At 41.9% G+C, this 24,133-nt stretch overlaps 1 protein-coding gene across 2 annotated transcripts in view; it reads right to left on the bottom strand.

Annotated features, from left to right (window-relative positions):
• anln (anillin, actin binding protein) overlaps positions 1–24,133 on the bottom strand; it is a 108,156-nt gene that overhangs the window by 43,917 nt on the left and 40,106 nt on the right. The window contains exons 8-14 of one of the 2 annotated variants that reach the window (XM_078539324.1): positions 22,468–22,654; positions 18,371–18,523; positions 8,776–9,032; positions 6,961–7,109; positions 4,859–5,006; positions 4,414–4,549; positions 3,298–3,486 (exon numbers count right to left, since the gene is read on the bottom strand). In XM_078539324.1, the coding sequence (XP_078395450.1) occupies positions 3,298–3,486; positions 4,414–4,549; positions 4,859–5,006; positions 6,961–7,109; positions 8,776–9,032; positions 18,371–18,523; positions 22,468–22,654 (1,219 nt within the window). The remainder of the gene's footprint in view (positions 1–3,297; positions 3,487–4,413; positions 4,550–4,858; positions 5,007–6,960; positions 7,110–8,775; positions 9,033–18,370; positions 18,524–22,467; positions 22,655–24,133) is intronic. The other variant, XM_078539325.1, reaches the window with a different exon arrangement.

Raw genomic sequence — 24,133 nt, 5'->3', positions numbered from 1 at the left:
TCCAAAAACAAAAACAAAAATAGAATTACCTGGAAAAACTCAGCAGGTCTGGCAGCATCGGTGGAGAAGAAAAGAGTTGACGTTTCGAATCCAATGACCCTTCAACAGAACTGAGTGTAGTTAGGAGAGGGGTGAAATATAAGCTGGTTTAAGGTGGGGAGTGGGGTGGGGGGAGAGAAGTTGAGGGTGAGTGTGGTTGTAGGGACAAGCAAGCAGTGATAGGAGCAGATAATCAAAAGATGTCACAGACAAAAGGATCAAAGAGGCGTTGAAGGTGGTGATATTATCTAAGAGAATGTGCTAATTAAGAATGGATGGCAGGACACTCAAGGTACAGCTCTAGTGGGGGTGGGGTGGAAAGATTGACAAGGTATTGGTTGTAGATTTAAAAATAATGGAAATAGGTGGGACAAGAAAAAACTATATAAATTATTGAAAAAAACAAAAGGGAGGGGGAAGAAACGGGGTGGGGATGGGGGGAGGGAGTTTAAGATCTAAAGTTGTTGAATTCAATATTCAGCCCGGAAGGCTGTAAAGTGCCTAGTCGGAAGATGAGGTGCTGTTCCTCCAGTTTGCGTTGGGCTTCACTGGAACAATGCAGCAAGCCAAGGACAGACATGTGGGCAAGAGAACAGGGTGGAGTGTTAAAATGGCAAGCGACTACAGCTCCTCACACCCTGCTTCCTGTAAGGACTCCATCCCATTCTCTCAGTTCCTTCGCCTCCGTCGCATCTGTTCTGATGACGCTACCTTCAAAAACAGTTCCTCTGACACGTCCTCCTTCTTCTTTAACCGAGGTTTTCCACCCACGGTCGTTGACAGGGCCCTCAACCGTGTCCGGCCCATCTCCCGCGCATCCGCCCTCACGCCTTCTCCTCCCTCCCAGAAACATGATAGGGTCCCCCTTGTCCTCACTTATCACCCCACCAGCCTCCGCATTCAAAGGATCATCCTCCGCCATTTCCGCCAACTCCAGCATGATGCCACCACCAAACACATCTTCCCTTCACCCCCCCTGGCAGCATTCCGTAGGGATCGTTCCCTCCGGGACACCCTGGTCCACTCCTCCATCACCCCCTACTCCTCAACCCCCACCTATGGCACCTCCCCATGCCCACGCAGAAGATGCAACACCTGCCCCTTCACTTCCTCTCTCCTCACCGTCCAAGGGCCCAAACACTCCTTTCAAGTGAAGCAGCATTTCACTTGCATTTCCGCTAACTTAGTCTACTGCATTCGTTGCTCCCAATGCGGTCTCCTCTACACTGGAGACACCAAACGCAAACTGGGCGACCGCTTTGCAGAACACCTGCGGTCTGTCCGCAAGAAAGACCCAAATCTCCCTGTCGCTTGCCATTTTAACACTCCACCCTGTTCTCTTGCCCACATGTCTGTCCTTGGCTTGCTGCATTGTTCCAGTGAAGCCCAACGCAAACTGGAGGAACAGCACCTCATCTTCCGACTAGGCACTTTACAGCCTTCCGGGCTGAATATTGAATTCAACAACTTTAGATCTTAAACTCCCTCCCCCCATCCCCACCCCGTTTCTTCCCCCTCCCTTTTGTTTCTTTCAATAATTTATATAGTTTTTTCTTGTCCCACCTATTTCCATTATTTTTAAATCTACTACCAATACCTTGTCAATCTTTCCACCCCACCCCCACTAGAGCTGTACCTTGAGTGTCCTGCCATCCATTCTTAATTAGCACATTCTCTTAGATAATATCACCACCTTCAACACCTCTTTGATCCTTTTGTCTGTGACATCTTTTGATTATCTGCTCCTATCACTGCTTGCTTGTCCCTACAACCACACCCACCCTCAACTTCTCTCCCCCCACCCCACTCCCCACCTTAAACCAGCTTATATTTCACCCCTCTCCTAACTACACTCAGTTCTGTTGAAGGGTCATTGGACTCGAAACGTCAACTCTTTTCTTCTCCACCGATGCTGCCAGACCTGCTGAGTTTTTCCAGGTAATTCTGTTTTTGTTTTTGTGTAAGTAGATACTACAATTCATTCAGATATAGATCATATAATCAATTCTTCGGAACACAAGAAGAGTCATTTTGGATTCAAACATTAATTCTGTTTCTCTCTCCACAGATGCTACCAGACCTGCTGAGTTTTTCCAGCACTTTCTGTTTTTAATTTCAGACCACATAGGACTATCTTTAACTTCATGCATTTGCTGCATCAAGTTGTAAACCTCATTAGAGTTTTTAAACCAAACTACAAGTCTAGTTGCAATTACAATCTATCACTGCGTGGATCAATACCATGAACAAATGAGCAATTATTACCATCTTCATTAAGATAAAGGCAAAATACTGCAGATGCTGGAAATCTGAAACAAAAACAAAAAGTGCCTGAAAATCTCGGCAGGTCCAATAGCATCTGTAGAGAGAAAGAGAGAGTTAACGTTTTGAGTTCATATGACCACTTTGTGGAACACCTTCAGTCTGCCTTCAAGCATGATCCAGACCTTCCTGTCGCTTGCCATTTCAACACACCACCCTGCTCTCATGCCCACATGTCCGTCCTTGGCCTGCTGCAATATTCCAGTGAAGCTCAACGCAAACTGGAGGAACAGCACCTCATCTTCCGATTAGGCACTTTACAGCCTTCTGGGCTTAACATTGAGTTCAACAACTTCAGACCATGAACTCTCTCCTCCATCCTCACCCCTTTTGATCCCCTTTCTCAAATATTTATTTAAAATTTTTTTTTTTAAACTTTTATCTATATATATTTCTTCCCACCTACTTTTATTATTATTTAAAAAAAATTATTTCCATTTTTATTCATTGCTTTATCCCCACCTTTTAGCCTATTTCGATCTTTCTTCCTACCCCACCCCCACTAGGGCCATCTCTCACTTGCTCATTCTGCTTTTTACTCTTAATGTAACCATTAGCACCTCCTTTAGCCAGTATCACCACCATCAACACCCCTTTGACATTTTGTTTATGACATCTTTTGCCATCTCTGCTTTGCCTCCACCTATCACTGGCCTTCTATCCAGCTTCACCTGTCCCACCCCCTTAAACAGTATATATTTCACCATATTTTTACTTCTCTTTTGTTCTGAAAAGTCATATGGACTCGAAGCATTAACTCTGTCTCTCTCTCCACAGATGCTGTCAGACCTGCTGAGTTTTTCCAGCACTTTTTGTTTTTGTTACCATCTTCATTGGTTGGTTCAGCTTTAGCGTAGGGCTAATCAGTTTTCTTGGCTCTATATTTTCAATTCCAATTTACATTAAATATCTTTTCCCACTTTAAAATGAAATTACCCATTTTGTGAGCTGCTGAGCAGATGAAGTCAGCCTTTAAAGGAAGGCGGATTTCTGAAAGTGCAATACAGCCCCTTGATGGAGCGAATTCGCTAGCTGCTTTCTCTGTGTGATCTCCTCTTTTATTGATCGACACTCCCTCGCTCTTTAGTTTGTTCAGTTCAGTAAGAAGTGCCAACCTCTTTTCACCTAAGTGCAAAAATAAAACAAGAGTTCTACGAATCAATTTGCATGTATTATTCTTTAAATTGTATAGACATGTTTTATGTTGCAATGTCATGCTTATTTTACTCAGTGTTCCAGTCTGATTGCTGTCAATTTTGAACTGAATTTGCAATGGAGCTTGATATGATCCATCCCAAGGGAATTTGTACAATTTGGTTTAGGAAATTTATTGTAATGTACCGGTAATTTGATTTCAAGCATAACCCACTGATTGACTAACGTTGATATACCCCCAGAATAATGCAGGTTGTACACTATTATATGGAAGGAACAAATCTAATGGGCATGTTCTTGATCCACTTGAGAATTTATTGCTTATTACATTAAAAAGCAAGTGCGATCTACTTCATTTACATCTATGCTTGTCAAACATAAATCCACATACAGTAACTGTAAACCATACATTGTTCTAAACCAAGCCTTTCAAAGACTTGGCACTCTGGTCTTTCCAAAATGCATACTCTTGTGTTTGGGGCGGGGGTGGTAACCACATGTTGGCCTGACCATTTTATTCTCACAAATAGGATCAAAATTAGAGTAATTAAAGTCGCTATTTCAGTGGTGTGCTAATGATTCAGGGCTGAGTGGATAACAGCATAATTGACCGGAAGCATTCACGTGCTTAATTTTAGCTTTTAATATACTTTAAATTGTTGTTTGAATGTTCAATATATTTAAACAGAGAAACACTGGTGAATTCAGGCAAATAGGTTTAAATTCGGTATTTTGAAAATTCCCAATTTCAAAGCAGCAGACATGAACAAAACACAACTGTTGGTCAGAAATTAGTTTTAAATATTCACTGGCTTTTCTGAACACCACTGCATGACTGCTTTGCACTTGAGAAAATTGTACATTCATCAATGATATTGCATCTTAAGTGTTTCTTACTGGCAATTAGTAGCAGCCTCTCAGCTTCAGCTTCCTGCTGAGATCCTTTCCCATGATCTTCATCTGTACAGCAGTTTAAAGCCTGACTTGCCTGGTGGATAACACTCTGCTGGATATTTATCTCATTGTTCAGATTCTTTGAATGATAAAGTGAAACCAATTAACACAAAAGAGAAAGACAGTATACAAATATAAAATTGGAGGATTTTACTATTCGAGCTGACAGAGAATCTGCTGTCATCTCCCAAAAAACTAAATTCAAACAAAGCGTACCATGCAACCTAAAACCAAGTTCAGTTTGTGCTTCTGACAAATACAAATGAAACTCCATTTCATTCCTTGTCCCTGAATTTTAATGCTCTTAATTCAAAATGCATAATTATGAAGGCAATCAGGTAGATGTAATGTTCAACATGCTATGGTCCTCTTGCATTGAAGACATTACCTTCATCTTCTGTTTAATGGTAACTGAACTTAGAGTTGCACTATTTTTTTCCTCAAGTCTTTGAGAAACATCCTCTTTACGGACAATGACTTGTTTCACTGAAGGGCGCTCGGTATTTTTAATTCTTTGAGACCTGTAGGCATCAATGCTGTAAAAAAGGGAAAATAAATCAAAATTATAATACAAAACTGATTAAAATTATCCCTTAAAGATGCTTCTTCTCACTTAACAGCTAATTGAAGTTGACAATCCTACTGGTTCAAAATCCAGGGCTATACAAGGCAGATTGCTGAACAAATGAAGATTAATTGACAGTTACAAATATCACTATTTTCCCTACATTGCCTTTCATGTCTCCAAAATCTGTTAGGATAATTTGCTGTGTGCAAGATTATTTCAGTTTCCTGTTTGTCCCACCCTCTTTCCTACCCCAGAATCTGACTGAATAAGGTTAAATTTAAGTTCATTGTCTACAAGGAAAATTAAAAAAACACTTGGTAATAGGAGAGAACTGTTGGTTAAAAAAAAGTGCTTCCTATTGCTTTGCGTCCAGTCTTTTTTTAAACTGTTAAATGGAATTCAAAATAGATTAGCAAAATTTAACATTTCATTTGTGCAGAATTCCTCCGAGTGCCTATGGGCAGATTTGAATTGCTACAGTTGCAGTATGGGGGTAGTGCTGATGATGGAGGCAAGGTGTCATCTTGGGTGTGGGCAAACAAAAATGGCATCAGGTTAGGAACCTGACATGATGTCATCCCAATTCCAGGTACAACCTGGTGGATTTGCAGGCAAGTAAGAAACCCCCATGAAGCTGTCGACTACGTAATTTCAATATTTAATTCCCCAATCTCCACAGAACAGAGGAGTTGGACGCAGTTCAAAGTAGGGAAGACCCTCAAAGCAGGTCCACACGGAAAGAATCAGCTCTCTCGGCCTGCGTAACCGCCATTGCCTCAGGAGGTTCAGGCTTTCATGGCAGGTGACATTTGCAACCTCCTAGTACAAGACTCCATTCCAGTTGATGAGGTGGGCATGCACTGCCAGCAGCTATCAATAGTGGCCACCCCACCACCCCATCTTTGGTTTTCTGTTTTGCCCTGGAGAAAGCAGAGAGTTATGAATGTGAGAAATGGTTTCGTGAAGAGAAGAGGAAGGAGAGAAGGGTGACTGCAAATCATTGGTGTGAGATGGCATTAAGTTAGTGTTAATGCTGGATGTTCAAATGGGGATGTGAAGAGGTACCTGAAGATAGAGGAATGAGTGGAATTGCAAGGTGTATTTGTGGGAGGAATGTTGTGCAGAGGAATGCTGGGAAAGTCAAGTGTGGGGCTTGGCACCTGAAAGCCTTATGCCACTTACTTTTCCTGCCTGTGAGGGCCTTGTTCCCCTTGGGGCACCATATACAGATCTGAGGCACCACATTGCTGCTGTTCACTTCCTTGGCCACTTTAACCCACTCCTGCTTGGTCTGAGAGGCTGACCTCTTCCTCTTGTCCTTGGAAAACATCACTTCACTTCAGTCCCTCAGATCTAAAAGCAGCACCTCCAGGTAAGAGGTTGAGTCCCTGGGGGTAACCTTCCCAGGTCTGCTTTCCATTCCTGTGGTTGCTGGACCCTTGGGAATCAATGTTCACTTCAACCATTCTGATCCCTGCCAGGGTCCATTTAAATAGAAATCCTTCCTTTGACAAATTCAGTGTGTCATCCTGCTTGCCCTATCTGGCCGGGGAATTGAAAGCAGGATGCTAATAGCATGGCTGAGTAAATGAGTTACAGCAAAGCCCACTTCAACGATTAAACAGTCTTCAGAGCCTATACCAGCCTCCCCGCAGGGTAAAAATCTAAAAGTCTTTTTCTCCCAGCAGAGGAAAGAAATAGTGATAAAAAGAAAAGCAAAATAAGCCAAAATACAAACAAATCCAAAAAACAAAATACACTGTTCTATACTCAAGACTGATCTCAGAGCAGCAAGTCAGAAGGGAAAAACTCCAACAAATAAAGGTTTGAATGAAACTCAATAAAGTACTTCTTTTCAAAAAAAATACTATTGTCCTATTTCATTTTTAAGCATCCTGAAATATGTAGGATCTTTGTATTACCTGTATAACAAGCTGTGGTCACCTGTTGAGGATCCCACACTGTCAGCAGACTCTGCTTTGGTTATGTGTCCTTGTTGTAATTTTCCCTTCTTCATTTTGTCTGAAGTAATACTGTCCTTCTGTGTTGCAGTATTTGTAGAAATATGTTTCTGTATAAAAATGATAAAATATAACACCGTATTAACTTCTTCAAAAGCGAGATTTTTAAATTGCATTGAGCCAAATAGATTCCTTAATACATTACTTAATTCAATAATTGCATTTTTGTTTTTGTACTATTATGAAATTTTACTTCAAGCACAGATTAGCACATCTGTTCAAAACATACAAGTAAAGGTGCTGCGCTGCCACAATCTAATAGTAGATCAGCAGTTGGGAGTATGAGGAAGTCTTATGCTTTTGCATCCTTCAGATTACACACAAGTTTTGTTTTTGTTAAGAGACTCCCAAAATGTTAAAGTCAATACATTGCACCATGTACACTTGGAAAAGACAACAGTTTAATGTTTGTCTTACAGGACCAAGCATTACTAGAGTGACTGCTTAAAGCAGAACATTCTAACCACTACTGTAGTGAATGAGCAAGAAACAATTTTGTTTTTAATTAAGCTTGTATACTGAAGAGACCGAAAACTTGAATGGGTTTCAAAGATGAAGAGAGCAAGATGAGGTAGCAAAGAGTGAAATAAAAAGTACAAAAGAGAAAAAAGCCAGCAAAATCAGTGCTTTATCGAAGTTTAATCAGTAGTAATGAAAACAAACAAACATCCAGTTTATGCTCAACAGCGGCCCACTCACGCAATAAATAACCAGGTAATCTTTGATTATGTTGGTTGGTAAATAAACGTCAGCTAGCACACCAGAAGAATGCCCCTGCTCTTTGAACACATTGCTGGATCTTTTACATCCTAAGAGATCAGATGGGGCCTCAGTTTAACCTCTCAAGCATAAGACAGCGTCTCTGACAGTGCAGCACTGAAGTGTCAGCCTAGATTGTGTATTTAAATCACTTGAGTGGGGTTTGCACCCACAAACATGTGACTTAAGCAAGCATGCTGCCACAAAGACAAAGCTGGTGTTAAGGTAACTAAAGTAGCATGTTTTTGGTATTGTAAAGGTTAGAGAAAGTGGGATATTTTCTTTGGAACAAAGGTGGTTAAAGAAGAGATCTAACAAAAGCTGCTCAAAATACTTATGAGGTTTTGATAAAGTAGATCAGAAAACATGATTTATATTGGTTGGTGAGTTAGTAACTGCGGGGCATGAATTTAAAATCCTTCACAAAAAATGGAGAGATTAGGAATTTTTTAATCTTTAAAGTGCTATGGCCTGTTAGAATTTGGAATGTCCTACCAGAAAAGAGCAGTGGAAGCCGAATAGCTTTCAGGAAAGCAGGAATGGGCAGGTGAATGAGACCGATTGCTTAGTTCTATCAGAGAGCTGGTACAAGCAAGTGCCTAACAGCCTATTTCTTTCTATATTGTACATTTCTAAGATGGTTTGAAACTGGCCAGCACAAGGGTAGTTGCAGCGAGAATGGAAGCATCACACTGGTGCATTCAGAGGCGCTCTTCTGAAGCTGGAGCTAAGGTACATTAATGGGGTAGAGCAGAGAGTATGGGGGGGGCGGGGAGTCGGGGGAGGTGCAATTAAACAGTGTTGAGTGCTCTCATGCAGACACTGAATGCCCAAAATACCAATGTTTCCATTTCCAGCATTAACAACCCTAACCTTGATGAGCATACAAATTGACAGAAGAGGGAGAAAAAAAATCCAGATGTCTAAACACAGGATTCTAAAAAACTAAAATCTCACCTCTGGATTTGTGACAGTATCAACTGTTTCTGCCAATGGAGAAAGTAGCGACATTGAGGATATGTTCAGTTCATCATTTTTTTCCTCCATTTCATTTTCTGTTTCCTTGCTGCACACCTTTCTCTCATCCAACTCTTCATCTCCATATTCTTCTTCTTCCAGTACCCCATCAAACAGGTCATTAATGACCTCAGAACTATTAATTTCTTCATCATTGTCAACACTCATCTCAACTACACGCACTGTTTCAACTTTATCTGGCAGAAAAACATCAATTCAGATGAAATTTTATATACCAAGAATACATAACTTACAGAAATATAGATTAATATGAATAATAACCCAATGCAGAGTAAAGCTCCTTCTATCCTGCTCAAACAAAATGCTTCAACCAGACTCAGAAAAGCACCACTTCCAAACAAGCACATATATTTTCCCTCTTACATTACCAACGTTATGGTTGGAGGGGGCTTGCCAGTGCAGGGTCAAACTGCAGACACCAAATTGTGTGTTGTAAAACTTTACAGCCAGACATGAGACATTCTGGTTCTATCCACCTGATTAAATTCAAAATTACATCCAAGGATGAAATGACAGTAGGCCAACCTACACTACTGTCCAAGTTTCAAACTCCAGCTGCCCCAACACAAACACGTAGAATGCAGGTATATATTTTAAAAACTCGTTCATGGGGTGTGGGTTTTGCTGGCTGGGCCAGCAATTATTTCCCATCCCTAACTGCCCTCAAGAAGGTGGTGGTGAGCTGCCTTCTTGAACCGCTGCAATCCATATGGTGTAGGTACATTCATAGTGCTGTTAGGAAGGGAGTTTCAGGATTTTGGCCCAGTGACAGTGAAGGAACGGCAATATATTTCCAAGTCAGGATGGTGAGTGACTTGGAGGGGAACTTCCAGGTGGTCGTGTTCCCATCTATCTGCTGCCCTTGTCCTTCTAGATGGTAGTGGTCGTGGGTTTGGAAGGTGCTGACTAAGGAGCCTTGGTGAATTCCTGCAGTGCATCTTGCAGATGGTACACACTGCTGATACGGTGCGTCGGTGGTGGAGGGAGTGAATGTTTGTGGATGTGGTGCCAATCAAAGGGACCCTTTGTCGTGGATGGTGTCAAGCTTCTTGAGTGTTGTGGGAGCTGCACTCATCTAGGCAAGTGGGGAGTATTCCATCACACTCTTGACTTGTGCCTTGTAGATAGTGTACAGGCTTTGGGGAGTCAGGAGGTGGGTTACTCGTCACACGATTCCTACCCTACAACCTGCTCTTGTAGCTACAGTATTTATGTGGCTAGTCCAGTTCAGTTTCTGGTTAATGGTAACCCCCAGGATGTTGATAGTGGGGAATTCAGCGATGGTAATGCCATTGAACATCAAGGGGCAATGGTTGGATTCTCTCTTGTTGGAGATGGTCATTGCCTGTGTGGCGCGAATGTTACTTGCCACTTGTCAGCTCAAGCCTGGATACTGTCCAGGTCTTGCTGCATTTGGACATGGACTGCTTCAGTATCTGAGGAGTCGCGAATGGTGCTGAACATCATGCAATCATCAGCGAACATCTCCACTTCTGACCTTATGATGGAAGGGAAGTCATTGATGAAGCAGCTGAAGATGATCGGGCCCAGGACACTACCCTGAGGAACTCCTGCAGCGATGTCCTGCAGCTGAGATGACTGACCTCCAACAACCATAACCATCCTCCTTTGTGCTAGGTATGACTCCAACCAGTGGAGAGTTTTCCCCCTGATTCCCATTGACTCCAGTTTTGCTAGGGCTCCTTGATGCCACACACGGTCAAATGCGGCCTTGATGTCAAGGGAAATCACTCTCACGTCACCTAGGGAGTCCAGCTCTTTTGTCCATGTTTGAACTAAGGCTGTAATGAGGCAGGAGCTGAGTGGCCCTGGCAGAGCCCAAACTGGGCGTCAGTGAGAAGGTTATTGCTATGCAAGTGCCACTTAATAGCACCATTGATGACCCCTTCCATTGCTTTACTGATGATGGAGAGTAGACTGATGGGGCGGTAATTGACCAGGTTGGATTTGTCCTGCTTTTTGTGTACAGGACGTAACTGGGCAATTTTCCACATAGCCAGGTAGATGCCAGTGTTGTAGCTATACAGGAACAGCTTGGCTAGAGACGCTGCAAGTTCTGGGGCACAAGCCTTCAGTACTATTGCCGGAATATTATCAGGGCCCATGGCCTTTGCAGCCGTTTCTTGATTTCACATGGAGTGAATCGAATTGGCTGAAGGCTGGCATCAGTGATGCTGTGGACCTCCGGAGGAGGCGGAGATGGATCATCCACTTGGCACTTCTGGCTGAAGATTGTAGCAAATGCATCAGCCTTATCTTTTGCACTGCTGTGCTGGGCTCCTCCATCATTGAGAATGGGGATATTTGTGGAGCCTCCTCCACCAATGAGTTGTTTAATTGTCCACCACTATTCACAACTGGATGTAGCAGGACTGCAGAGCTTAGATCTGATCCTTCGGTTGCTTAGCCCTGTCTATTACTTGCTGCTTATGCTGTTTGGCACGCAAGCAGTCTTGTGTTATAGCTTCACCAGGTTGACACATCATTTTTAGGTATGCCTGCTGCTGCTCCTGGCATGCCCTCCTGCACTCTTCATTGAAGCAGGGTTGATCCCCTGGCTTGATGGTAATGGTAGAATAGGGGATATACCAGGCCATGAGGTTACAGATTGTGTACAGGTTGAGTACAATTCTACTGTTGCTAATGGCCCACAGAGCCTCATGGATCTTGAGTTGCTAGATCTGTTCAAAATCTATCCCATTTAGCATGGTGGTAGTGCCACACAACACGATGGAGAGTGTCCTCAATGTGAAGGCAGGACTTCAACTCCACAATGACTGTGCGGTGGTCACTCCTACTGATACTGTCATGGATAGATGCATCTGCAGCAGGCAGGTTGGTGAGGATGAGGTCAAGTATGTTTTTCCCTCTTGTTGGTTCCCTCCCCGCGTGCCGCAGATCGAGTCTAACAGCTATGTCATTAAGGACTCAGCCAGCACGGTCAATAGTGGTGATGACATTGAAGGCCCCCACCAAGAGTACATTCTGTGCCCTTGCCATCCTCAGTGCTTCCTCCAAGTGAGGACTCCCATGTTGACTCCCTCCTGACTGTATACCACTGTGCTGCCACCTCTGCTGGGCCTGTCCTGCTGGTGGGACAGGACATACCCAGGGATGGTGATGGTGATGTCTGGGACATTATCTGTAAGGTACGACTCTGTGAAGATGACTATGTGAGGCAGTTGCTTGACAGTCTGTGGGACAGCTCTCCCAATTTTGGCACTAGCTCCCAGATATTATTAAGGAGGACTTTGCAGGGTCAACAGGGTTGAGATTGCCACTGTCGTTTCCGGTGCCTAGGTCAATGCCAAGTTGTCCGTCCGGTTTCATTCCTTTTTTTGTGACTGCAGTGGTTTGTTACAACTAAGTGGCTTGCTAGGCCATTTCAGAGGGTATTTAAGAGTCAACCACATATGCAGTTACATTATGCAGTTTGCTATGCAAGGAAGAGTATTCAAATTTCCTAATGCATCAGCTTTACAATATTTTTAGGAATGTGCAAAATATAAATGGAATTTTTCGCTTTTTCCTTATAACATGTAGTGTGTGTAATATAATACATAATAGATAATATCTTTAAAAATAGTAAAATGCCACATGCCATTTAAAAAGAGCAATATCAATAAATATTTTGATACTGAGCCACAGAGGAATATACCAGGACAAAGAGGTGGGTTTTAAAAAGCAACTTAAAAATATGAGAGGCAGAGGGATTAGAGAGGGAATTCCAAAGTTTACAACCAAGGCAACTAGAAACACGGTCTCCAAGAATTGAGCAAATAAAAATTGGGGAGGCACAAATGCTAAAATTGGAAGAGTGTAGAGATCTTGAATGCTTGAAGGACTGGAGATGTTTGAAAACAAGAATGAAGATTTTAAAACTGAGGTGAGATTAGGCCAGGAATCAGCAAAGGTCAGCAGACACAGGGTGATGGGTGAACGAGACTTGCTGTGAGTTGATATGGGCAGCTGAGTTTTGGATAAGCACAAGTTTATGGAGGGTGGAAAATGCAAGCTAGCGAGGAGGACATTGGAATAGCCAAGTCTAGATGCAACAAAGGCATGAAACAAGGTGGTAGCAGCAAATCAGCTAACACAGGGGACAGAAGTGCAAGTAGGTGACCTGAATGACGAAGCTCATATATGGCTGGAGGCAGAGGTTCAAACCAAGTGAAGGCTGCAAATAGTCTGTCTCAGATTCATTTTACCAGGGAGAGGGATGGAAATAGTAGTCAGAGAAGGAGTTTCTGGTGAGGACCAAAGGCTGTGGCTTTCAATTTTCTCTTATGTAGTTGGAGGAAATTTCTCCTCATCTAATACAAGATGACAGAAAAGCAGGGTGTTTTTAATTCATTCTTGGGATGTGAGCGTCATTGGAAAGGCCAGCATTTATTGCATCCCTAATTGCTTTTGAGAAGGTGGTAATGAGCCACCTTGCTGAACTGCTGCAATCCATGTGGTGTAGGTGCACACACACCGTCCTGTTAGGAAGGAAGCTCCAGGATTTTTATCCAGTGACAATGAAGGAACAACAATATAGTTCCAAGTCAGGATAGTGTGTGGTTTGGAGGGTAACTTGCAGGTGGTGGTATTCCCATGTATCTGCTACCCTTGTCCTTCGAGGTGGCAGAGATCATGGCCAGAATCTTCAGGTCGGCAGGCGGGGGCTGGGCCCGCTCGCCGACATGTAAAATGATGCACAGTGACGTCGGGCATACATCCCGAAGTCACCGCACATCATTCAGATTTTCAGTTCGGCGGGCACACACCGGAGTCGGCTGCGTGCCCGCCAACTGTCAAAGGCCTATTAAGGTCATTTAAATAGTAATTGAAATACTTAATGGAGCTGCCCGTCCAACCTTAAGATGAAGAGCCCGGCGCCCTTTGCATTTATTATGAAACCTCATCCACAGGCGGGATGAGGTTTCATGAAGTGTTTATAAATTGAATGAAAGTTCTAATAAAGTTCATTGACATGTCCCAGCTCATGTGACACTGTCACATGAGGAGACAAAAAATCAAACCAATTTCCCTGAGGCAGGCCCCGGCTCAGCCTACTCCCCCCACCCGCACAGGGAGCATTCAGTGCTTCCAGGTCCGCGTCACGCTGGGCAGCCTTAATTGGCCCGCCCACGTAAAATGGCAGCACGCAGCTGATCACTGGCAGCGATTGGCTGCGCACTTGCTCCCGTCCAACCACCCAGGCCCCCCCTTCCCAAACAGGGAGAAAATGCTCTCCCATGGGTTTGAAAGGTTCTGTCAAATGAGCCTTGATGTGTTGCTGCAGTGCATCTTATAAGTGATACACACTGCTGCCACTGGGTGTTCATGAGGGAGGGGATTAACCTTTAAGATAGTGTATGGGGTGCTGATCAATCTGGCTGCTATTGCCTTATTTGATGTCGAGTTTGAGTGATATTGAAGCTATACTCATTCAGGCACAAAGAAAGCATTCCATAATACTCCTGACTTGTGCCTTGTAGATAGTGGACAGGCTTTGGGGAGTCAGAAGGTGAGTTATTTGCCCCAGAATCTCCAGCCTCTGACCTGCTCTTACAGCCACAGTATCGATGTGGCTGGTCCAGTTCAGTTTCTGATCAATGGCGAACCAGAGGATGTTGATTCTCTCTTGCAAGAGATGGTCTTTTGCTTGGAACTTGTGTAGTACTGATTAAGATGGTTGCAAATGCTTGTGTGGCACAAATATTCCTTGCCACATATCAGCCCAAACCTGAATGTTACCAAGGGCACTGATTGCTTCAGTATCTGAAGAGTTGTAAATACTACTGAACATTGTGCAATCATCAGTGAACATCTCTCCTTCTGACCTTATGTTGCAGGGAAGGTGATTGATGAAATAGCTGAAGATGGTTGGGCCTCGGACACTATTCTTAGGAACCCCTGCAGTAAAGTCCTGCAGGCACAGATAATTGGCATCCAACAACCACAACTATTTCCCTTTGTGGTAGTTATGACCTCCAACCACTGGAGAGTGCACCCCACACGTCAATTATCATTGACTTCAATTTTTCTAGAGCTCCCTGATGTTAAGGGCAGTCACTCTCCCCTCACCTTTGAAAGTCAGCTCTTTTCCACATTTTGACCAAGGCTGTAATGAGGCGTGCAGCTGAATGGCCCTTACAGAAACAAAACTGAGCATCAGTGAGCAGTTTATTGTTGAGTAAGTGCCACATTAGCACTGTCAGCAATACCTTCCATCAAATTGCTGACGATTGAAAGTAGACTGATGGGACAGTAATTGGCTAGATTGGACTTGTGTTGCTCTTTGCAGACGGATTTTCCTTCTTTTTGTGGACAGGACGTACCTGGAAAATCTCCCACATTGTTGGGTGGATGCCTGCGTTGTAGCTGTGTGGAACAGCTTAGCTAAGGGTGCGGCTAGTTCTTGACTACAATTCTTCACTACTACAGCTGGGATGCTGTCAGGGTCCATCATATTTGCTATATCCAATGCTTCAGCCATTTTTTGATATCACCTGGAATGAATATAATTGACTGAACACTAGCATCTGTGATGGCATGGGGGCCTCAAGAGGAGGCAGAGATAGATCATCCACCTGGTACTTCTGGCTAAAGATGGTTCCAAATGCTTCAGCCTTGTCTTTTGCACTGACATGTTGGGCTCCCCACAGTTGAGGATAAGGATATTTTTGGAGCCTTTTCCTCCAGTTAGTTGTTTATTTTTCTACCACTATTCATGACTGGATGTGACAGGACTGCAGAGCGCTGATCTGATCCATTGGTTGTGAGATCACTTAGCTCTGTGTAGTCATGTGTTGTATCAACTGCAGGCTTTTGTTTTAAATTCATCTTCTGCTGCTCCTGACATGTTCTTTTACACTCCTCATTGGACCGGGGTTAATCTCCTGACTTTACTGTAACAGTAGAGTGAGGGATATGGTAGGTCATGAGGTTACAGATTGCGGTTGAATATAATTCTGTGGCTGCTGACAGGCCACAGTTCCTCAAGGATGCCCAGTTTTGAGCTGCTAGATCTGTTCTGAGTCTATGCCATTTAACACACTGGTAGCGCCACACAACACAACGGAGCATGTCCTCAGTGTGAAGGTGAGACTTCGCCTACACAAGGACTGTATGGTGGTCACTTATACCAATGCAATCACAGAGAGATGCATCTGCAACAAATAGATTGGTGTCAAAATCAAGTAGATTTTGCCCTCTTGTTGGTTCTCTCCCCACTTGCCCCACGCCCAGACTGGCAGATATGTCCTTCAGGACTCGGCCAGCTTGGTGAGTAATGGTGCTACCGAGCCACTCTAGGTGATGGACATTAAGTCTCTCACCCAAAGTACATGCTGTGTCCTTGCCACTCTCAATGCTTTTCCTTAGTGAAGTTTCACATGAAGGAGCACTGATTTATCACCTGAGGAAGGGCCTTAGGTGGTAATCAGTAGAAAGCTTCTTTGCCTGTGCTTGGCCTGATGTCATGAGGTCCAGAGTCAATGTTGAGGATTCCCAGGGCCACTCACTCCAGAATGCTGCCACTCTGGTGGATCTGTTGGGCTGGTGGGAACAGGACATACCCAGGGATGGTGATGGAGGAGCCTGAAACATTGGCTCAATAAGGTATGGTTTGCTGAGTGTGTCAGTCTGTTGTTTGACTAGTCTGTGGGACAGTTCTCCCAATATTGGTACAAGTCTCCAGAGGCTAGTGAGGAGGGCTTTGAGGCAAAGGGGCAGGGTGTGCCTTTGGCTATTCTGGTGCCAAGGTTAATGCTGGGTGGTCCATCCGGTTTTATTGTTTGACTTTTTGATAGCAGTTCGATACATCTGAGTGGCTTGCTATGCTACTTCAGAGGGCAGTTAAGAGTCAGCCATATTTTGTGGGTGTGGAGTCACATATAGGCCAGAACAGGCAAGGCCGACAGATTTCCTCCTATTAGTGAACCAGATGGGTTTTTTATAACAATCCAATAGTTTCATGATTATTATTAATGAGACTAACATTTTATTCCATATTTATTAATTAGTTGAAGTTAAATTCCCCCAGCTTCTGTGGTGGGATCCAAACTCATCTCTCCAGAGCATTAATTTGGACTGCTAGATTACTCGTCCAACATTGCCACTACGCTACTGTTCCGGGAAAAATGGACATGGACTTAGGAGAGGAGGGGAATTCAAGGTTTCCGATCCCAATTTCTACCCTGTGACCACCGCATGCATTTAAGGACATCAACCAAACTGGATAAGGTTTGGCTATAGCTTTTCCACACTAGCTAGGTTCATATGTAAAAGAACATGAGGTTCACGTAAAAGAATAGTTACTTAGGGCAAATTAGTGGAGGTCAAATGAGTCAATGTTTCCAAAAAAGTAAAGATTGTGGCTAGGCCAGGACATAATTTAATTCAATTAAGCTGCTGCATTATTATACTGGTAAAGTCCCACATCATTGTGCACATTTAGCACCTTTCATGTAAAACAGAAGAATTAAGCCAGCAATCAAACCATGTTCTGATATTAGTCAGTTAGGAACACAAAGGAAAAAAGTCAAGGTCTATTAAAACACATCCCAGTTCTCACATCACAGCATCCATATTTTGAACATATCTTTTTTTTACCTCTACAATCAAGACTCCCAGATTATTTCAAATATTTAAGACTGAATGAAGAAATTGTTCCTGATAACTGGTTAACTTAAGTCATCTGGTCCTGCTTACCTGGCTTAATACTCTGGATTGATCTTATGTATAACATTTCAAATATTGATTAGGATTTCCTTTTCAGGAAATAGTGCTCAAGTTTATCTAATTTTCTTCCTAACTCAAGGCTAATGTGGTATTATATGACCAGAAACAAAATGAGTGGTTAAGAATGGTTTCTACTCAAGTGTGTCAGCTATGGTTCAGCGGTTGCACTCTCGCCTGAGATAGAAGTTATTTATTCAATTTCCACTCAGGGGCTTGAGCACAAAATCTAGGCTGACATTCTTGTGCAGCAATAGATCAAAAGCTGTGCAGTTAGCAGTTTTGTGGTCTCTAGTTAACTTCTCAACCGGATATAAAAGATCCATAGCACTATTTGGAAGAGCAGTGGTGTTCTGGCCAATATGTATCCCTCAGCCAACCTAAAACAGCTTAACTGATCATTATCTAATTGTCATTTGTGCACAAGTTGGCTATCACATTTCTGACAATACAGCAGTGACGACACTTCAAAAATATTTCAGATTGCAAAGCATTTTGGGACATTGAAGTCGTGAAAGGCATCATACGTAAACAATTTTTTTTTGCTTATCAGCCCACTATTCAGGGATTCATTCCGGCAATATTTTTATAATTTTCAGACAATCTAAGCATTTTCGTAACTGACAGTTTACTGACAATTCACCATTAAATACAAAATAGTACAACTGAGCCCTTAGGAACGGTTTTCACTCAAAATCCCTGAAGGCATTTTTAGTAATCAACACGCAAAATACTACTGCCACAGACAGAAATGGTAGCTGCTCACCTGTACTTCTTTCATCATCAACCCTCTTTTCTTCATTATTTGTGGCATTCTCTGTGACATTCAGTCGCTCGGAGACAACGGTAACTTTTTTGAAAGGACTTAGTCTGACAGGACACCTTGGAACTTCCTTCATGTTTTGTTCACCTGAAGCAACTATTAAAATTAAATAATATACATTGAAATCTGAATAAAGGTACAAAATCCCAGGCTAGTTGAAATATCAGTTAGTAAAACCCTACAAAAGTTCAACTATTGAAATCAACAAACAAGCTCTACTGATTCTTCCACTCTATCGCCTTCCTTTAGTGTCTGACATCATGAACTACCCATATCAAAGAAAGTGGGGAAGGAAAATGATTGCAGATTGAAGGCAATTGGTAAAAGAACCAGAAAGAAGATTAGTTTTTTTTTAAAAATGCAATGAGCTGTGAAAATCTGGAATGCACTGTCTGAAAAAGGTAGTGGAAGCAGATGCTATAGTAACTTTCAAATGGAAATTGAATAAATATCTGGAGAAAAAAAAGTGACAGGTTGTGGGGAAAGTGGGACTAATAGCTTTCTTATGAGCTGTTTGATTCCATATCTTTGCCAATGATGCTCTGGCAAGTATGAAGCCTTATTCATTAATATATATCCATGTGAAGAAGCACCAACTCTCTGCTGAATACCCCCCCCAAAGGCCGGGAAGTGGGTGTACTCGTGTTCAAATGTGTCAGTAGCACAGTGGGCACGCATCATCGTTCTTTGAAAAAAAAAACACAAAAGTTAATTATGTTTTCTTGTACTTAACAGGTATCTCGGTCTAAATGCATCAACTTCGCATTCATTTTTGAATATACAGACTATAACTAGTGATTTCGAAACTTAAGGAAAATTTATTGAAAGTCCTGATTCAGTATGCTTTTTAAGTTTATAAACATAGCTTTGTCTTGAGCAGTGAACAAGGAATGCTTCATTCATCTCAGTTATGTAGCAAGGAGTATGAAAATGTCTTACTTCATCTCATGTTCAAGTGTTAAAGAAAAGTGATAGCTGCAACTGGATGCCATTTTCTGTTAACATTTTCGAAAGACATTTTATGCAAGTATAAAACTTATTTATTGAAGTTCTCAAATCTCCAACTGAAAAATGAATCAAGAGGGCAGAGGTTGGAATAATCCCTGGAACAGATGTTGGAATGCAAAGGATAGGTGGAGCGCCTCTGAAATGCATTGATAATTGTTTGAAGCAGAGGAAGCAAAGGGTGATTAAGCATCCATCACATGAAAGAGATTAGCCAGTGGGTTCCCTCAGTGATCACTACTGGAGACCTTGCTGTTAAAATATACTCAAACAACTTGGAAGCGAGTGCAAAAACAAAATCCTACATGTTTGCATATAGTACCAAACCAGGGAGAACCTCAAACAACAGGGAGCAGACTGATCAAATACAGAAACCTGGGTAGCTTAGGGACCTGTGCTGACAAGTGAGTGATTTCATTCAATGTAGGCAAATACAATTAATGAAATTGAGAAATGCAAAAATACAGTGGTAGTATAAGCTAAGTGGTTTTGTCCTACAGGACATGACCAGAGACAGATTTGAAGGTTCTGATGAACAGATCTCTGAAAATATCAGCACACTGTTAGGCAACAGTAAAGAAAGCAAATAGGAACCTGTGCTGCATAACTAAAGGAATAGAATACAAATTCCAAAAGCAGAATTCCAGAGCATATCATGAATACCAAGAACAATTCTGGACACTATTTTGAGAAAAACATCCAAACACAGAGGGTGTAACAAGAGCAATTAAATTCTGATGAACAGTATTACTCAACCATTTGGAAAAACATGGATTAATCAAGGTCAGTTAGCATGGATTTGTTGAGAAAAGATCATATCTTGATTCAATTTTTTCTGGATGTAACAAGGAAGGTCAATGAGGGTAGCATGTGTATTGTAGTCTAAATGGATTTTAGTAAGACTTTTGACAAGGTATTACATGGCAGGTTAGTCAAAGACGACTTACATTTATATAGCACTTTTCACGACCGCCAGATGGTTCAAAGCACTTTACAGTCAATGAAGTACTTTTGAAGTGTAGTCATTGTTGTAATGTAGCCAATATATACATGCACAACAAACTCCCCCAAACAGTAAAGTCATAATGACCAGATAATGTGTTTTGTGACGTTGATCAAGGAATAAAAATTGGCTAGGGCACCAGGGATAACTGCTCCTCTTCAAAACAGTGCCATGGGATATTTCAGATCCATCCCAGCAGGCAGAAAGGGCCTTGGTTCATCTCATCCAAAAAGTGACACCTCAGACAGTGTGACAATGCAGCACACCCTCAGTAATGTACTGGAATAACAGCCTTGATTTTTGTGCTCAAGCATTGATTGGGTCTTGAACTTGGAACCTTGTGACTCAGAGTCGAAAATGCTACCAACAGAGCCACAACTGACAATCTAAAAAGCATAAGGCCACAGGATCTAAGGACGAGCAAGTTGGATCCAAAATTGGTTCAGAGGCAGGCAAGATAATGGTCAACAGGCATTTTTGTGACTAGATAGTTGTTTTGTGGGAAACGTCAATGGTTTAAACTTAAATGTACAGGGCATAATTAAGAAGTTTGCAGGTGATGCCAAAATTATGGTTGAAAGTGAGGAAACAAAGCTGTAAACTGCAGGAAGATATCAATGTACTGGTCAGGTGGGCAGAAAAGTGACAAGTGGAACTCAGTCTGGAGAAGTGTGAGGTAATGCATTTGGAGATGGAATACACAATAAGTGCTGAGATACTGAGAAGTGTAGAGATACAAAGGGACCTTGCAATACATGTCCAGAGATCCCTAAAGGTGGCAGGACAGGTAAAGGTGGTGGTTTAGAAAGCATATGGGATTTTTCCCTATATTAGCCGAGGCATAGAATTTAAGGGGAGGAGGTTATGCTAGAATTGTGTGAAATGCTAGTTAGGCCACAGATAGCGTAGTTCTGACCACTGCATTACTGGAAGGATGTGAACGCACCAGAGAGGGTGAAGAGATTTTAAAAGATGTTGCCAGAACTGGAAAATTTTCGCTAAGAGGAAAGATTGGCTAGTCCAGTGCTGTTTTCGTTGCAACAGAGGTTGAGGGAAGATTTAATTGAGGTGCTTAAAATTGTGAGGGCCTAGGCAGAGCGGAAAAGATCTATTTCCCTCAGCAGAAAGGCCAATAACCAGGGGTATAAATTTAAAATAATTGGTAGAAGAATTAGAGGACAGTTGAGAATTCTTTCAGCTGTAGGGTAGTAGAGGTCTGGAACTCGCTACCTGAAAGAGTGCTAGAGGCAGTAATTCTCATTGTATTTACAAAGTATTTGGATATGCACTAGGATGTGCTGTAATCAACAAGGCTATGGTCCAAAATCTGGAAAATTGGATTAGACTGGTTAGCTCATTTTAAGCCGACACAAATACAATGGGCTGAACAGCCTCCTTCTATTCAGTAAGTTTATATTATTCCATACAAAATGATAGCAAGCATCAGGCGTGCAAGTTACAAAAGGTGCTGAGGAAATTCAGGTGTTTACACTAGAAAAAAAGTTAATTCATGATGTTATTGAAATTTTTCAATCCTACACTGTATAGGCAAGGTAAATGTCCTTAAGTTTAGCACAATCATAGATTCTACAAGAGTGCATAGCTTCAAACTTTGATGGATGATGAAACAACAGTTTAAATTTAGCTACTTTATGCAGAGACTGGTCAATTGCTCAAAATTAATCATCCAAGGACAGTGGGGGCCGATGGGATCAGGCAGAATTGGATAAGCAGCTAGTGGAAAATTTGATGGAAGGGAATGAAAGTCATCAAGGGACATGATGTCCACTATGCACTAGCCAGATGGACCACACTGGTCTCTTTTTTCTTTTTAAAGTTGTCCACAATCATCAAGTTGTGCATTTGTTTTTCCCACAGATGTTGTAGCCTTATGTTTGTGGTAAAATCCTGGGGTGAGAAAGTGGCTGTGATTGAGCTTTGGTTTCTCATGACTGTAGTTTCACATGCAATTTCTCAGGATAAATTAACCATCTAGTAAATCAACTAATTTCTTTGATTAAGATCATTGTACCTGCATTTGCTGAGCTAGATATTTTCATTGATGAAGGTTCAAGTGCCTCTGTTAATGCAGATTTCAGAGGCGATTTTGTATTTGGTTGCAATGTTGATTGAGAAGGGCACTGTGAAGCATTCATCTGGAATCTGGGATCTTTTGGACTCTTTTGCTCAGAGATCCTAAGGAGAGGATCACCACAATCCTATTTTAAAGTTGAAAAAGGGAAGTGATTAGTTAGCTTCTTTGTCTATTTCCATTCTCTGTACATCAAAGATTAGGAAGATAATGTGAGAAGTAATGCAACACAAAATTATTCTAATTATTAGGAATACATGACAACTTTCAAACCTGAGATTAGTGCTGTGACCAAATGAACAATCAAGGACATGAAATGACCTCTGGTCCATTCGGACGGTCTGTCTTGCATAATGATGATATCTTGTGCGTCACAAGATATACACCTCCACCCAACCTGAAACCACTAAATATGGTGATTGGTCATGCTGAAAAAAGGAGTTCGAATCGCAATATTCACGTGACTGTTTTACTATAATACTACAAAGCTGCTAGAAGAGATGGTGGTGTCAAGCTAATGACATTGGACCAGTAATCCAGAGGCTAATACCCTGGGTTTGAAACCCACCATGGCAGCCAGTGAAATTTAAATTCAAATAATTAGTAAATTCAATTCATTGATTTTTTAAAATTTCAATTGATTGAAAGCTGGTCTCAGTAATGGTACCACGAAACTATCACTGATTGTTGTAAAAATCTATCTGGTTTGCTAATGTACTTTAGGGAAGGAAATCTGTCATCCTTACCTGGTCTGGCCTACGTGTGACTCGAGACCCACAGCAATGTGGTTGACTCTTAACTACCCTCTGAAATGCCCACTCAGTTCATGGGCAATTAGGGATGGGCAACAAATGCTGGCCTTGCCAGCGATGCCCAGATCCCAATGTATAATACACAGATATATTGCTGCCATAAAAAGTTAAAAGCAAAATTCAGATGTCATCATGCAGAAAACTGGTTAAAAATTAAAATTGAACAGAGATACTTAAATCCTTACATGGACCCAGCCCCCTATAACCCTCACGTACTCTACAGCCCTCAGGTGTCTTGGGTACCCCAAATCTGGCCCCTTGCACATTCCAGATGTTAACTGCTCCACCAATGCTGGCCGTACCTTCAACTGCCTAGATCCTGAAATTAACTCCCTAAAATTCTCCTTTAAACCACTTCATAAAATCTAACAATTTTACCAAACTTATCATCATCAATCCATCTTATGTGCCTCTGTGCCAAATTTCATCTGATAGTGTTAATTCTACTATGCTAAAGCTCCTGTAAAAATGCTAGATATATTGTTTTTGTTTGAAGCAAAGTATAAAGTCCTTCAGTATTAATGACAGAGATTGTTTTGGAACCATAAACCTAGAAAGTAGAAGGCCTGATTTTGGATTTGAACATGTTCTAAGCATATGCACCAATTTCTTGAGATAATAATCAATCCCTTTAACTAATCGCCACATTAAAAGCAAGCATCCATAAGCATTGCAAATAAGCATTACAATAGCCCAGCAAGAGTTTTGTTGCAAATTCCTGGATGTGGTAGACAACCAAAGTACTTTATGTAAAGTGCCTCAATTGAACTTATGCTGGGTTATTTAAAAATTAT

The sequence above is a fragment of the Cetorhinus maximus genome, chromosome 3 (genome assembly GCF_964194155.1).
Source record: "Cetorhinus maximus chromosome 3, sCetMax3.hap1.1, whole genome shotgun sequence".
NCBI classification, from domain to species: domain Eukaryota; kingdom Metazoa; phylum Chordata; class Chondrichthyes; order Lamniformes; family Cetorhinidae; genus Cetorhinus; species Cetorhinus maximus.
The sequence above is the reverse complement of the archived record's forward strand: the minus strand, read 5'-3'. Positions and strand labels throughout refer to the sequence as shown.